Source organism: Entelurus aequoreus, linkage group LG22, assembly GCF_033978785.1.
Source record: "Entelurus aequoreus isolate RoL-2023_Sb linkage group LG22, RoL_Eaeq_v1.1, whole genome shotgun sequence".
Classification (NCBI taxonomy): domain Eukaryota; kingdom Metazoa; phylum Chordata; class Actinopteri; order Syngnathiformes; family Syngnathidae; genus Entelurus; species Entelurus aequoreus.
The window spans coordinates 17,492,867-17,508,195 of NC_084752.1; the positions used below are offsets into that span (position 1 = coordinate 17,492,867).

Consider the following 15,329-nt stretch of genomic DNA (forward strand, 5'->3'; position numbering starts at 1 on the left):
CTTCCAATCTTGGGTTTGTTCCTCTTCCATCACCCCTCACCTATTAACAAGCTCTATTCCAGGGGTGTCAAACATACGGCCCGTGGGCCATATCAGGCCCGCAAACAGGTTTAATCCGGCCCGCGGCCTGCAAGCTGAGTAAGGACTGTTTTCACTGCTAGACTCTAGAAAGAGGTTCCGCAGCCTCCGTAGCAGAACCTCCATGTTCTGTAACAGCTTCTTCCCTTAGGCCAGGGGTGTCCAAACTTTTTTCCACTGAGGGCCGCACACGGAAAAATGTAAGCATGCGGGGGCTATTTTGATATTTTTCATTTTCAAACCTTAACAAAATATATGGATGTTTTCTTTTTTTTTAACCTTTAGGGCTCCCGGGGACCATAAAGGGTCTCAGTCATTAAAATGTAAAAAATAAGTCAAATTATTATTATTTTTTATTTAACGCTTACAGTAAATCTCTATATCAACTTCAGGTTGATATAAGGTAAAAAAAATAAAAATAAAAAGTTTTTATGCCTTTTCTGTCAAAGACAACTTTGTTTTTTATAGTAAAACTGAAATATGCAGTATTTAGTAATTAGAGCCCTAAAAGATCAATAATGCAGGACACCATTGATTTTAATTCTTTAATATTTTTGAGTAATCACAGTGAAATGTTAAATAAAATCCTACTAAATATATTATGGATCCAAAAGGTCCCCCACTCATAAAGTGATACATTTTTATTAGTTTTTTTTTACTTTTAACACTTAAACTACGAGATCAACTTCAGATATATCTGTCGATTTTACGTTTGAACTATTATTTTGTTTATATTATGCTCTTTTGTCAAATAAAACTTTGATGTTTTTTTATGGCAACCACACAATATATGCAATATTTTTTCCACATAAAACATTTTAAAGTGACATTTTTTAAATAATAATTAATTGTAACAGAGATGTTTTGTCTTTTTTTTTTGAGCAATGGCAAAAAAAATAAAAATAAACAAAGACAAAAGGAAAAAAAAACAGCCTGCATGGCAGCTTTGTGTCAACATTGCAACTTTTTCTCGTTAGATTTCACCTCATTCCACTTTTTTTAAATGTGTTTTTTTTTTATTTTTGCAATACTATCAATTTTGCAATTTTTGCAGAATGTGTGGGGGGCCGGTAAACGATTAGCTGCGGGCCGCAAATGGCCCCCGGGCCGCACTTTGGACACCTCTGCCTTAGGCCATAAGACTCTTGAATGCATCATAATAATCCCCTCAATTCCCCCCAAAAATGGATTAACTGGCTGGAATATAAAGACAATATAACATACATCCATAAACCTGGATGCATATGCAAAAGTACAATATATTTATCTGTACAGTAATCTATTTATTTATATCTGCACCTTATTGCGCTTTTATCCTGCACTACCATGAGCTAATGCAACAAAATGTCATTCTTATTTGTACTGTAAAGTTCAAATTTGAATGACAATAAAAATGAAGTCTAAGTCTAAAAATGAGCTGTAATGTTTCTATTGAAAGAAACTGCAGTTCTAAATGTGTCCACTGGATGTTGCAATAGCATTTTTTTAAATTTTTTTGCAATAGCAATTTGAGTGCAACCCGCATGACACTCTTTAAAGGTGAAGTGTCAGCTGACTTTAAGCGCCCTCCGGATTGGCTGCTGCTAGTCCAATCGGCGCAGGTGCAAGAAATCAGCTGCTCCTGTTGTGGCTGGCAGCAGATGGCGGCAGACTGATGCAGTATCAACGCACAATACCTTCTTTCCTTGTAAATTATCCACTCAATGGATACAATAACAAAACGCTAAGATGCAAAGACTTAAGTCAACATGGCCATCATCTTCGTAGTAGTTAGAGTTCCCTGCAGGGCTTGCAGTTGGTTGAGAGCGAGTTGCACACCCTGAACTCCATTGTAAAAATGTGTGCTTAAAGTTGAATGCCTTTGTAAATACACTGAGACTGTGTTTTAAGCTGCACCAATTATTTTCCTCAGAATTTTCGGTAACACTTTATTATGGGGAACATATTCACCATTAATTAGTTGCTTATTAAAGTAACAAAGACTTAATTTAGAATTATTTGGAAACTAGGGGAACATATAAGAGTTAGGGTTAGGGTTACTAATAAGTAATAGTTCTGAGATTATTGAGGGAACACTCTTAGTTAATGGCTTACTGGTTATATAATAAGGCCATGCAGAATAAGGCAGTAATAAGTACTTAATAATGACTAATGAAGAGCCAATATGTTACTAATTTGCATGTTAATAGGCAACTACTTAATGGTGAATATGTGTTCCCCATACTAAAGTGTTACCGAAATTTCAAGTGTTTTGCCAAGATAATTATTTGTAAAATGTACATTTTCATAAAGCAAAACAAAAAAAACAATCTGAAGTGGTTATTATTTTTAAGTTATTATGCCATGATTTTACCAGTCCGGCCCACGTGGGAAGAGATTTTCCTCCTTTCGGCCCCTGAGCTAAAATGAGTTTGACACCCCTGCTCTATTCTCTTTCTCTGCAGGATGGTTACTATTCCCACCGGCCTAAGGAGAAAAGTCGAGTGGACAGCAACAACGAGAACTCAGTCCCGAAAGATTTCGAGAACATAGACAATAGTAACTTTGGCGCTCGCTCGCAGCCGCATCGCCAAACCGTGGGGGCCACCAGCAGGAGGCAGCAGCGTGAGCATCTGCAGGAGAAGGCTTACGACCAGCAGCACGTCTGGCGTGACAACACCCCCAATTTGGGCCACGGCTCCAACGAAGTGCTGCCTTTAATCCACCAGCCGCTGTCGCTCGCCAACGTCTCAGGTGTCGCAGCTGGCGGGCTGCGGCATCGCGCCTCACAACAAGCGCCGTCCCAGCACCGACATCAGCACCCCCGCAAGAAGCAGGGGACCGCGGCGCCCCTGGAGGTGACCTATGATCAACCACCCAAGTGCGAGATCAGTGGGAAGGAAGCCATCTCAGCTCTGTCCAGGACCAAGAGCAAGGAGTGCAGGCAACAGATCGCTGAAGTGTACTGCAGACACAAGGAGGGACAGCTAATGCCTGACAAGGTCACTCGCTACTGCCCACTAGAGGGTGAGTACAATTTACACTCCACATTACTTTTAATTGATTATGATTTGAGCCATTCCTTCAATGAATGGCTTTCAAGCTTCCCTTCTGCCTATGAATAATATGAAACATACAGTTATTGACTATTGCTAAAGGGGTTCTTTTATGCAAAACCAACTTTTCTGACTCAGATTCCAAACTAGCAGTTGGGAATTTGAGACATAACCTAACCTTATCCTTGTCCACACACACACAATGGTCGTTTAAGACCCCCTCATAGTCACCTCCATTGATGCTTTGTGTGCAAGTTCTTAAATTAAATGTAACTTATCTGAACAATATCCAGTGTTGTGGTATTTCAATTAACTGGAATCCAGTGTGCTGTGGGGCCCTATTGTAGTGAATCACACCTGAGCCATCATAAATTAATCAAATCTTTAATGGACATGTCAAAGTAAACAATGTCGTGAATAACAGTTTACAACAATTAAACTAAGGGTCTAGATATCTGGTCAGGACACTCCTCACTTACCTTCACCTTCATTGTCCATTTGTTTTTGGGGACTTTATATACTCTGGAACTAGACGTTGAGTCCGCGACATACACTACCGTTCAAAAGTTTGGGGTCACATTGAAATGTCCTTATTTTTGAAGGAAAAACACTGTACTTTTCAATGAAGATAACTTTAAACTAGTCTTAATTTTAAAGAAATACACTCTATACATTGCTAATGTGGTAAATGACTATTGTAGCTGCAAATGTCTGGTTTTTGGTGCAATATCTACATAGGTGTATAGAGGCCCATTTCCAGCAACTATCACTCCAGTGTTCTAATGGTACAATGTGTTTGCTCATTGGCTCAGAAGGCTAATTGATGATTAGAAAACCCTTGTGCAATCATGTTCACACATCTGAAAACAGTTTAGCTCGTTACAGAAGCTACAAAACTGACCTTCCTTTGAGCAGATTGAGTTTCTGGAGCATCACATTTTTGGGGTCAATTAAACGCTCAAAATGGCCAGAAAAAGAGAACTTTCATCTGAAACTCGACAGTCTATTCTTGTTCTTAGAAATGAAGGCTTTTCCACAAAATTGTTTGGGTGACCCCAAACTTTTGAACGGTAGTGTACATGGCGGACAATAACTGATACATTCTGCTTTGCCAGTCCAAAAGCATTCAATGTTTTCAGTAGTCTTCACTCGTCGGCCAGGTAACACAAAGAACACACTACTTTTTTTATCATATCGTCGGCCAGGTAACACAAAGAACACGCTACTTTTTTTAATCATATCCACGGTAGCCCGCATTCTCGTTGTCTCCCCTTCGACAAATGGACAACGTTTTTTGGTAAGTAGAATCACAGCTGAGCCAGAGATTCGAAAGTTCTCTTGCCGTGAGAAGTGTTGTATCCGAAATAGCTGCAATCGCCAGTTTCCTTCTCTTAAGGTATTCATGTGTGATTTCCACAAGCGTCTGTACATGTAGAAGAAGGATAAACACGGGCATGTCGGGATGACTCGCCTCCATCTTTCCAGTGGTTAGCTCCGGTTGTTATGAAGCTGGCTGTGGCGCGTTCTTTCTGACGTCACTTCCTGTGTGGAGCGCGGTCTTTCTGACGTAACTTCCTCTCCGAACTCAGTTTGTAAACGATCAATGAGTCCATACAGAGCTAAGAGCCGGAGATTCAAGAAATACACTTACCTGTGTAAAAAAATTATCCAAGGAGGGGGGACCTTAAACGATGACTTAGCGTGGCTAAAACGGGGCTTAGGCTAAATATTATTCGTTTAAGGAGTTATCCGGCTTAATGTAGACAGGGCCTTAGTTTACCCGATGAGCATTGTGTGAGTCCGCCATTGTTATTCGGTTATGTTTCAAAGTAGAAAGTCCAAGTCCAAGTCTTGTTGTGGGGCAGACTGGTTTGTACATACACATGCATGCTAAAATGCTCAGCTGTTACCATTTCTAATAAAAAATATCATATACAGGTTTTCCGCAAGTCTATAAGACTATGTTTATTCTACTCAGTGGCCTAGTGGTTAGAGTGTCTGCCCTGAGATCGGTAGGTTGTGAGTTCAAACCCTGGCCGAGTCATACCAAAGACTATAAAAATGGGACCCATTACCTCCCTGCTTGGCACTCAGCATCAAGGGTTGGAATTGGGGGTTAAATCACCAAAATGATTCCCTGGCGCGGCACCGTTGCTGCCCACTGCTCCCCTTACCTCCCAGGGGGTGATCGAGGGGATGAGTCAAATGCAGAGGACAAATTTCACGATACCTAGTGTGTGTGTGACAATCATTGGTACTTTAACTTTAACTTTACTTACACTGCAGGCCAAAGTGGCCCAAATCAGATTTATTCTATTTTTTTTTTTTTTTTTCAGTTGACTGTTTACACTGCAAGTAAAACGTGATTTTTATCAAACTCCAGTGTTAACGCGCATGTGGCCTCAATGTGGCGTCAATGTCACTTGCATGTGTAATGCGATAAAGTGAAAACAAAGGAAGTTGACCGTGAGGAAGTCGCTACTACTACAAAATAAAATAAAAGTCGCCACACCTTAAAAATGAGTGGTTTTTTTACGTGAAAATTAATTCAAGTAATATAATGTATGAATGGATGTATACAGTGTAATATATTCTGGTAGGTTCTAATCTTTTTATGGCTTTTAAGTAGAGGAGGCACACACATTAGCGTGGATCTACCTGAGCTTTATTTTCCAACTCACATGTAAGTAAATGCGCTGAGGTGTCAAGTCCGGTCCTTCAACAATCGCTATTTCTTCGGAATCAAAATATATATTCATATATTACATATATATAGCCTGTTATTTGCACGCTATTGAAAAGTGATACACCAAAATTTTGGTCGTCTTAAATAGACTTTGCTCACCGAACCCAGATGTTGTGATGAAATATCCACTTCCCCTGGCGACTGTCACACAAGTGACGTAGCTCACCCAAAGCTGACGAAAAAGTTGCGTTCAGACTAAAGTCAATTTGAAAAGATCAGATTCCAATCGATTTTGGACTACCTTCTGATGTGGCCTGAATCTGATGCGAAAAGATCAGATTTGAAACACTTTTAGAGTGTTTAGACCAGGGATGTCAAACCTGCGGGCCGGATCAGGCCCGCGAACTGGTTTTGTCCGGACCGTGTGGTGAGTTTGGCAAGTATTAAAATGAGCTACATTTTTTTTTAATGAAATAAACTGCTGTTCTGAATGTGTCCACTGGATGTCACAATAGCAATTCTGTTTGGACTAGCAAGAAGTACAAAGTAAAGTGTGGCTGTGGCGCCTCTCCCCCGACCCAAATGAAACTTAAAACCATGATAGACACGCACACGCTAACCATTTGGCATTCAGCAACTTAAGAACAGCAGGTGGGAACAATTTGGGCGTTTAAGAACACGTCATGAATTTGAATGGACTCCTCTTAGGGCCCATTGTGTTTTTGAAACCGCACCAATTTCCTCTGAATTTTCAACTAACTTGAAGTGTTTGTTCTATTTTTGGCCAAAGTAAAACAAAGAAAACAACCTGGAGTTGTCTTTATTTTGAAGTTATCATGCCATGATTTTACTATTCCGGCCCACTTGGGAATAGATTTTCCTCCATGCTGCCCCCGAGCTAAAATTAGTTTGACGCCACAGGTTTAGACTGTCAGGAAAAATCCGATCTGCGTCACTTGAGGGCAAAAAAACCCAACATATTTTCTGTGCAGTGTAAACTTGGCCTAAAATGCATTTAAAGTCATTAAATTAATTTAGTGAAAATCAAGGCCTTAAATGGCATTAAAACATTAAATCAGAGGTACTGGGCTGATAGTCAATAAGTCAATTAATCGAACAATTAATAAAAATGACCAATAACTTTTCCGTCATCAATAAAAACGGTACGTCTTCGCCTCTGGCTTTCAAACAGGATACAAAATTTGTCATTCTGTGCATCGCTCGAAGTACAAACCACGTTTATTTGAAAGCGTAATTACGTGAATACTGTGAGATATCGTTTCAGTACAAGCAGGCGGGACTCTTCCACACATTTTTCTATGTGAGGAACCACAATTCTTGTTGTCTAGCTATGTTAATAGCTTCCTGAGAGAAAGCGCGAGAGCCTCCTGTGTGTAGTAGTGGTTGTAGTAAACAAAGGCATCTGAAGTGACGCACACTTTAATGTTGGAGCTGCAACTAAACATTTTGATACAACAAAACCACAGGAGAAGACGCTTGCGAAGGTGGGCTCTGCGAATGATGATGTACCAAACTGATCAATCACAGCTCTTTCCTTTGTTCTAACTTTATTTCAGCTACTATATCATACATATAAATAAACAATCAGAACATGCAAGTAAACATGTCTCTCAACATTTTTTCCAAATATGTACATATACATTTTTCGAACAGTAATTAAGACATTGAAACAAAAGTACCATAAGGAAAGACTAAATGAAAGAAACATGACTCTACCAAGGCTAGGCATAACAAAATAAAACAGAACACAAAAAAAAAAGTATCATTATATATAATTTTTTTATTTTATATTGTCTGATGGAAATGGTCTTTAGAATTAAATGTTTATTCTATTGTGTTGTTTATGTATATGCATTGCTTTTATTGTATTGTATACTCTTGTAGATAAATAGATAGATAGATAGATAGATAGATAGATAGATAGATAGATAGATAGATAGATAGATAGATAGATAGATAGATAGATAGATAGATAGATAGATAGATAGATAGATAGATAGATAGATAGATAGATAGATAGATAGATAGTACTTTATTGATTCCTTCAGGAGAGTTCCCTCAGGAAAATTTAAATTCCAGCAGCAGTGTACAGAATTGTACAGAGCCCCTAAAGCAGGGGTGTCCAAACGTCTTCCACTGAGGGCCGCACACAGAAAAATTAAAGCATGCGGGGGCCATTTTGATATTTTTCATTTTCAAACCATAACAAAATGTATAAAAATTGTTGTACCTTTAGGGCTCCCAGTGACCATAAAGGGTCTCAGTTATTAAAATGTAAAAAATAAGTACAATTATTTAAAAAAAAATTTATTTAACGCTTACAGTAAATCTCTGTCAACTTCAGGTTGACATAAAGTAATAAAAAAAAAAAAGTTGTATGTATTTTCTGTCAAAGACAACCTTGTTTTTTAAAGTAAAACTGAAATATGCGGTATTTAGTAATTAGGGCCCTAAAATATCAATAATGCAGGACACCATTGATTTTAATTATTTAATATTTTTGAGTAATCACAGTGAAAAGTTCAATAAAATCCCACTGAATATATTTGGGATCCAAAAGGTCCCCCACTCATGAAGTGATACATTTTTATTAGTTTTTTTTTTTACTTTCAACACTTAAGTTACAAGATCAACTTCAGATGTATCTGTCGATTTTACATTTGAACTATTATTTTGTTTGTTTTTATGCTCTTTTGTCAAAGAAAACATTGATGTATTTATATGGCAACCACACAATGTATGCAATATTTTCCACATAAAACATTTTAAACTGAAATGTTTTAAGTAATTGGAGCCTTGAATAGGTCAATAATTCAATATAACATTTTTTTTTTTTTGAGCAATGGGAAAAAAAAGATAAAGAAAGATAGACAAAAGAAAAAAACAGCCTGCATGGCAGCTTTGTGTCAACATTGCAACTTTTTCTTGTTAGATTTCACCTCATTCAATTTTTTTTAATGTTTTTTTTTCATTTTTGCAAGAGCATTTCCAGAATGTGTGGCGGGCCGGTAAACAATTAGCTGCGGGCCGCAAATGGCCCCAGGGCCGCACTTTGGACACCCCTGCCCTAAAGAGACATGGAGGGAATACAATGTTTTGCGAGATCTCACAAAAGTTGTTTTTTCCTATGTCAGTGGACCGGAAGTAAAACAGACACAGCGATGAAGGAGCGGGAGCATGCGGGAGCCTACCCATCATCTGTGCTCTGTTGTGGGACCATAATATGTCAGTTGCAACCATGGAGGATGATTTGGACGCATTAGGCCAATACTAAAATAGAAATCAATAAACTTCTCCCACGGATGATGGGTCGTTTTGTCTGTTTTACTTCCGGTTCACCTACATAGGAAAAAAACCTTTTGCGAGATCTCCCAAAAAGTATTGCGAGATCTCCCAAAAAGTATTGCGAGATCTCGCAAAAAGTATTGCGAGATCTCGCAAAAAATGTGTTGCCCTCCATGTCCCTTTAGGGCAGGGGTGTCAAACTCAAATACAGAGTGGGCCAAAATGTAAAACTGAACAAAGCCGCGGGCCAAGGTTGAACAAATTAACCTTTAACGTACTCTACGAGCTATCGTCACGTCCGCTTTTCATCCATTCTAACATCGTTCAGACCCAGTCAAAAGATATGTGCGGCTTCTGTACGCACACACGAGCGAATGCAACGCATACTTCATCAACAGCGATACAGGTTACACTGAGGGTGTCAGTATAAAAAACTTTAACACTGTTAGAAATATACGCCACACTGTGAATCCACACCAAACAAGAATGACAAACACATTTCGGGAGAACATCCGCACCGTAACACAACAAAAACACAACAGAACAAATACCCAGAATCCTTTAATTTGATATCGCCTCAAAGGCCAAGTGAAATTACACGGCGGGCCAAATTTGGCCCTCGGGCCATGGTTTGACACCCCTGCTTTAGGGGCTCCGCAGAATTGAGATCAAATTTAAAAAGTAAAAAGTAAATAATGGGGGTATAAATGGAAATAAAATACAAAAATATTACAATAAGAATACAAATAAAAAGCAACAATAACAATAAAAATATAACAGTAAAAATAAGAATATAACAAGAGAAACTATGCAGTAGTGACAATGTTGTGAAAAAGAGACCTTGAGTTTCCTGAAAGACGCTATGAAATTAAATTCATTATTATTGTTATTATTATTATTATTATTATTATTATTATGTATTTTAGGATGTGGGAAGTTTTTATTACATTTTTGTCTTTCTGAGTCATCATTAGTGAACATTGACGGAACATCACACATTTTGACCGGCTTTATGTGTTGTCCTGGAAACGCTCCGGATGAAGGCGGTGTACTTTGCCTTGCAGTACGCAGACCAAAGAAGTTGTGTTTTTGCCAGGGTTTTTGTCTGTCTGTTAGCATCATGACTCAAAAAGTTATGGACCGATTTTGATGAAAATTTCAAAGAATGTCCTAAAAAACAATACATTCTCTCCCCTTTATGACCTCCCACATTCACACATCCCAATACGCAGGGAATTCTGGAGATGTAGCTTACTTTTCAGAATTTAAAAGTGCCAGAAAAAAAACTACAATGACCATGTTTTTCTTTTTTTTTTGTTATATATCATGTACATCACAGCATTATTGTGAGGATTTACTTCCCTAGTTATTACGCACATGCTAAGATTGGATGAAAATATTATGTCATCTTACCTTGTCTTGTGTTTCTTTAAACCAGGTCGTGATATTGCCTTCTTTTTCCGTCGGAATTCAGCGGCTAATTCAATTTCGTGGAAAAATAAACACGGAAGTATTTAGTTTTTTTTATGATGGATTAGTATTTATTTTATAATCATAGAGCAGGCGTGTCAAACTCATTTTTAACTCGGGGGCCACATATAGAAAAATATAAAATCATGGCATGATAAGTTAAAAATAAAGAGAACTTCAGATTGTTTTCTTTGTTTTACTTTGGCCAGGAAATAAAACAAGCACATTCTGAAAATGTACAAATCACCAATAATCCTCTTGACAAAGCACTTCAGGTTTGTTCAAAAATTCTGAGGAAAAAAAGGGTGGAGTTTTAAAAACACAATACAGAACACAATAAACTTAGACTTCGTCTCAGTGTAATTACAAAGCCATGATTAGACCTTAGATCTGGGATTGAACAAAAAAACACAATAAATAGACTTTTCTAGGTATCAAAAACCTCATTTGTCACATCCATGTATTAATCCTGTGCTGAGTCAACAAACCATAAGAAACGGAGGTAGAAAAAGAGGGTTGAGTTACATTCTGCGTTGACTTTTCTCATTTTTGACAGAGACATTTTGGGCCAATGAGGTTGCCAAAAAACAATGTGTTCAAAACCTGCCGTTTTACGTTTCGATTGGGTCGAGGGAGAAGAGCCGCAGCCACACTTTACTGTGTACCTCTTGCTTGACCCTGGTATGAACCGTTTGCTTGCCTAACAGAATTGCTATTGTGACATCCAGTGGACACATATACAACAGCAGTTTATTTTATAAAAACAAAAAAAATCAGCTAATTGTTAAGATAAAACCCGTTTGCGGGCGTGATTCGGCCCGCGGGCCATATGTTTGACACACCTGACATAGACTAAGCGGGAGGGCATGAAATGAGAAGGAATATATGCACTCTCCAGAGGCAGAAGTTTTGCTCAACAACGGGGAGGATGCTTGCCGACACAGCATGTCCAAGAATGCCCACATAACATCCATCAATATTTGACGTCACAAATGGCCCCGTGTTAGAAATGGACTCGAAAATAAAACATTCAGAGGCTTCTAAACTGCTTGCAAACTCACACTCAAATGTATGAACCTTATGATTTGACACATTTGCATTAGTTATCACAATTATCCAATATTGTAACATTTACAAGTCAGAAAAAAAGGTTAAAAAAATCTTTATAAGTCCCCTCTACTGTAAGTTCAAAGTAATGTCAAAATACCTGCAATTGTCACACCCATAGTATTAGTGAATTCTGCAGATGCCTGGTAACTACTAAAATGTAACACAGAACATAACACGAGAATTGCCTGTATACCGTACTAGGGTTGTACGGTATACCAGTATTAGTATAGTACCGTGATACTATTTAATCAAATTCGGTACTATACTGCTTCTGAAAAATACCGTCGTGTCATTGCTGGTTTACGAGCAGAGGAGCATGTTAGGCAGCGCACAATCACAGAGTACTTACAAGCAGACACAGTGTGTAAACAGAAAAGGGAGAACGGACGCATTTTGGCTTAAAAACTAACGATAAATGTGAAGTTATAACACTGAAACACCCTCAGGAAGAGGTGCTTTAAGACATGGCTAGCTAGCTTGCGGCTAAAGTCCAACCCCAGTTGGCAGTATTGTAGCTACTTCTCAATCACCAATCCTCGCCTCCATGGCGACAAATAAAGTATGTTTCCTACAAGTATCATCCCTGCAGGACGAGGAATAGCTAAACATGCTTCACTACACACCATAGCTCACCGGCGTCACAATGTAAACAAACGCCATTGGTGGATCTACACCTAACATCCACTGTAATGATACCAAGTACAGGAGTGTATCTAGTCGATACTACTACAATTACGTCAATATTGTTTGGCATCACAACATCTTTCGTTTTTTTAAATGTATATTATGTTTATAAACTCAAGAAATATGTCCCTGGACACATGAGGACTTTGAATATGACCAATGTATGATCCTGTAACGACTTGGTATCGGATTGATACCCAAATTTCAAATCATCCAAAACTAATGTAAAGTATCCAACAACAGAAGAATAAGTGATTATTAAATTTTAACAGAATTGTAGATAGAACATGTTTAAAGAGGAAGTAAGCAGATATTAACAGTAAATGAACAAGTAGATTACTAATTCATTTTCTACCACTTGTCCTTAATAATTTTGACAAAATAATAGAATATATGTTGCTGCATATGTCAGCAGCTAAATTAGGAGCCTTTGTTTGCTTACTTTCTACTAAAAGACAAGTTGTCTTGTGTGTTCATTATTTTATTTAAGGACAAACTTGCAATAAGAAACATATGTTTAATATACCCTAAGATTTTTTGTTAAAATAAAGACAATAATGCAATTTTTTGTGCTACCCTTTATTTAGAAAATTACCGAAAAGTATCGAATAATTTTGGTACCAGTACCAAAGTATTGGTATCGGGCCAACACTAATGTGTGCAGTGTAAAATGGATGCTTTCATCATTTTTACCACTCACCCGTCTTAACAGTTGATCTGAGAATATCTACTCTTTGCAAGTGTTTCGACCAGAAGAAAAACAGTATCCACAAAGCAAGAAACACAAAGTCCTGACCAATAAGGTTCCAGTTAATTTGAAAGTATTGGCTGTTGTTATAATTGCAGTCCCCATAAAAACCAAGAAAGTGTTTATTTTTTATTTTTTTTATGATGTCTAATAGGCATTTTAGAAAATAAGGCTGTTGTTTGTACTCTCTTCAAATTGGTTTCCAATTGTCATCTGTTTGTTTTGTCAAACTGGTCAAGGAACCGTGTTATTTTTCTGTTCTCAAAAACATGAATAAAACAAACATTCACATTCTATTCTTTGTCTGTGGTTTCTGCCAACAAAATTGGTTGACAACAACAGACAGGTGACAAACAAATCTTAAAAGCAACACCGACCGTCTTTGTAATGTTTTCCACCAGCGGCAGCTGTCAGAAACACTTCACAGGACATTGGCATGGATACCGTTAGTCCCTTGAAATCTGCAGGAGATATGAACACCTTTCTTTCAAAAGATATACAGTCGTGGTCAAAAGTTTGCATACACTTGTTAAGAACATAATGTTGTGGCTGTCTTGAGTTTTCAATCATTTCTACAACCTACTCAGTGGTCTAGTGGTTAGAGTCAAATGGAGAGGACAAATTTCACCACACCTAGTGTGTGTGTGACAATCATTGGTACTTTAACTTTTAACTTAACTCTTATTTTTTTGTGATAGAGTGATTGGAGCACATACTTGTTGGTCACAAAAAACCTACATGAAGATTGGTTCTTTTATGAATTTATTATGGGTCTACTGAAAATGTGATTAAATCTGCTGGGTCAAAAGTATACATACTGCAATGTTAATATTTGCTTACATGTCCTTTGGCAAGTTTCACTGGTAGCCATCCACAAGCTTCTGGCAAGCTTCTGGTTGATTTTTTGACCACTCCTCTTGACAAAATTGGCGCAGTTCAGCTAAATTTGTTGGTTTTCTGACATGGACTTGTTTCTTCAGCATTGTCCACACGTTTAAGTCAGGACTTTGGGAAGGCCATTCTAAAACTTTAATCCTAGCCTGATTTAGCCATTCCTTTACCACTTTTGACGTGTGTTTGGGGTCATTGTCTTGTTGGAACACCCAACTGCGCCCAAGACCCAACCTCCGGGCTGATGATTTTAGGTTGTCCTGAAGAATTTGGAGGTAATCCTCCTTTTTCATTGTCCCATTTACTCTCTGTAAAGCACCAGTTCCATTGGCAGCAAAACAGGCCCAGAGCATAATAGTACCACCACCATTCTTTACGGTAGGAATGGTGTTCCTCGGATTAAAGGCCTCACCTTTTCTCCTCCAAACATATTGCTGGGTATTGTGGCCAAACAGCTACATTTTTGTTTCATCTGACCACAAAACTTTCCTCCAGAAGGTCTTATCTTTGTCCATGTGATGTCAGATGAAACAAAAATGTAGCTGTTTGGCTGTAATGGTTCCATGACAATGGGCGGGGATGTCTTACATCCAAAATCCACTCACTCCAACACACTTCCAGTAGCAGTTGGTGTGGAGCATTCAGGCCTGTGCTGTTCTCTTGGTGTTTGGCACATAAACACTTGCCCACAGTCTACATGATGATGACTCATCCGACCACATCACTTTTCTACTTTCCTGCTGAGAATTTTTATGTTACTGAGCTCTCAATTCTGCATGTTTGTCCATTACAATCCCTCCTATCATTGCATGATTTACTAAAGTTATTGCTGATGCAAAGATATACTGCCGGAGGGCTGCGTAATAACTCAAACTGAGAAGATACACTATTTGAAGAGAAGTACCGTATTTCTTCAAAACGTTTTCCTCCACATTAATCATCAGACAAAAGCGCCTCTCCCCAAATAGATGCTTACATGTTTTTCCCCTCGCTTAACTGTAATTACCTCTGTTCATGTATGCTATTATTCATACACCGACATTAAGGCGCTTAGTGCTGCACGCCGCAGAACTTTGTCGCTAACGCCGCTGCTAATCAACACAAGAACAGTTACCTCGGCACAAAAACAGTCTTTCAGCTAAGTTTATGTAAGTCTTACACATTACACGTTGTGTATTGTAATACAGTATATGCAGGGTTTCCCCTGGATTGCCACTATATACACTCAATCAATCAATCAAAGTGTATTTATATAGCCCTTAATCACAATTGTCTCAAAGGGCTGCACAAGCCACAACGACATCCCGGCTCAGATCCCACA

The 15,329-nt window shown here is 38.3% G+C and overlaps 1 protein-coding gene across 1 annotated transcript in view; it reads left to right on the forward strand.

The window, feature by feature from the left end:
• The window catches only part of xylt1 (xylosyltransferase I), a 295,672-nt gene that overhangs the window by 128,289 nt on the left and 152,054 nt on the right, over positions 1-15,329 (forward strand). The window contains exon 2 of the mRNA XM_062032690.1: positions 2,523-3,084. Coding sequence (XP_061888674.1) covers positions 2,523-3,084 — 562 coding nt within the window. The remainder of the gene's footprint in view (positions 1-2,522; positions 3,085-15,329) is intronic.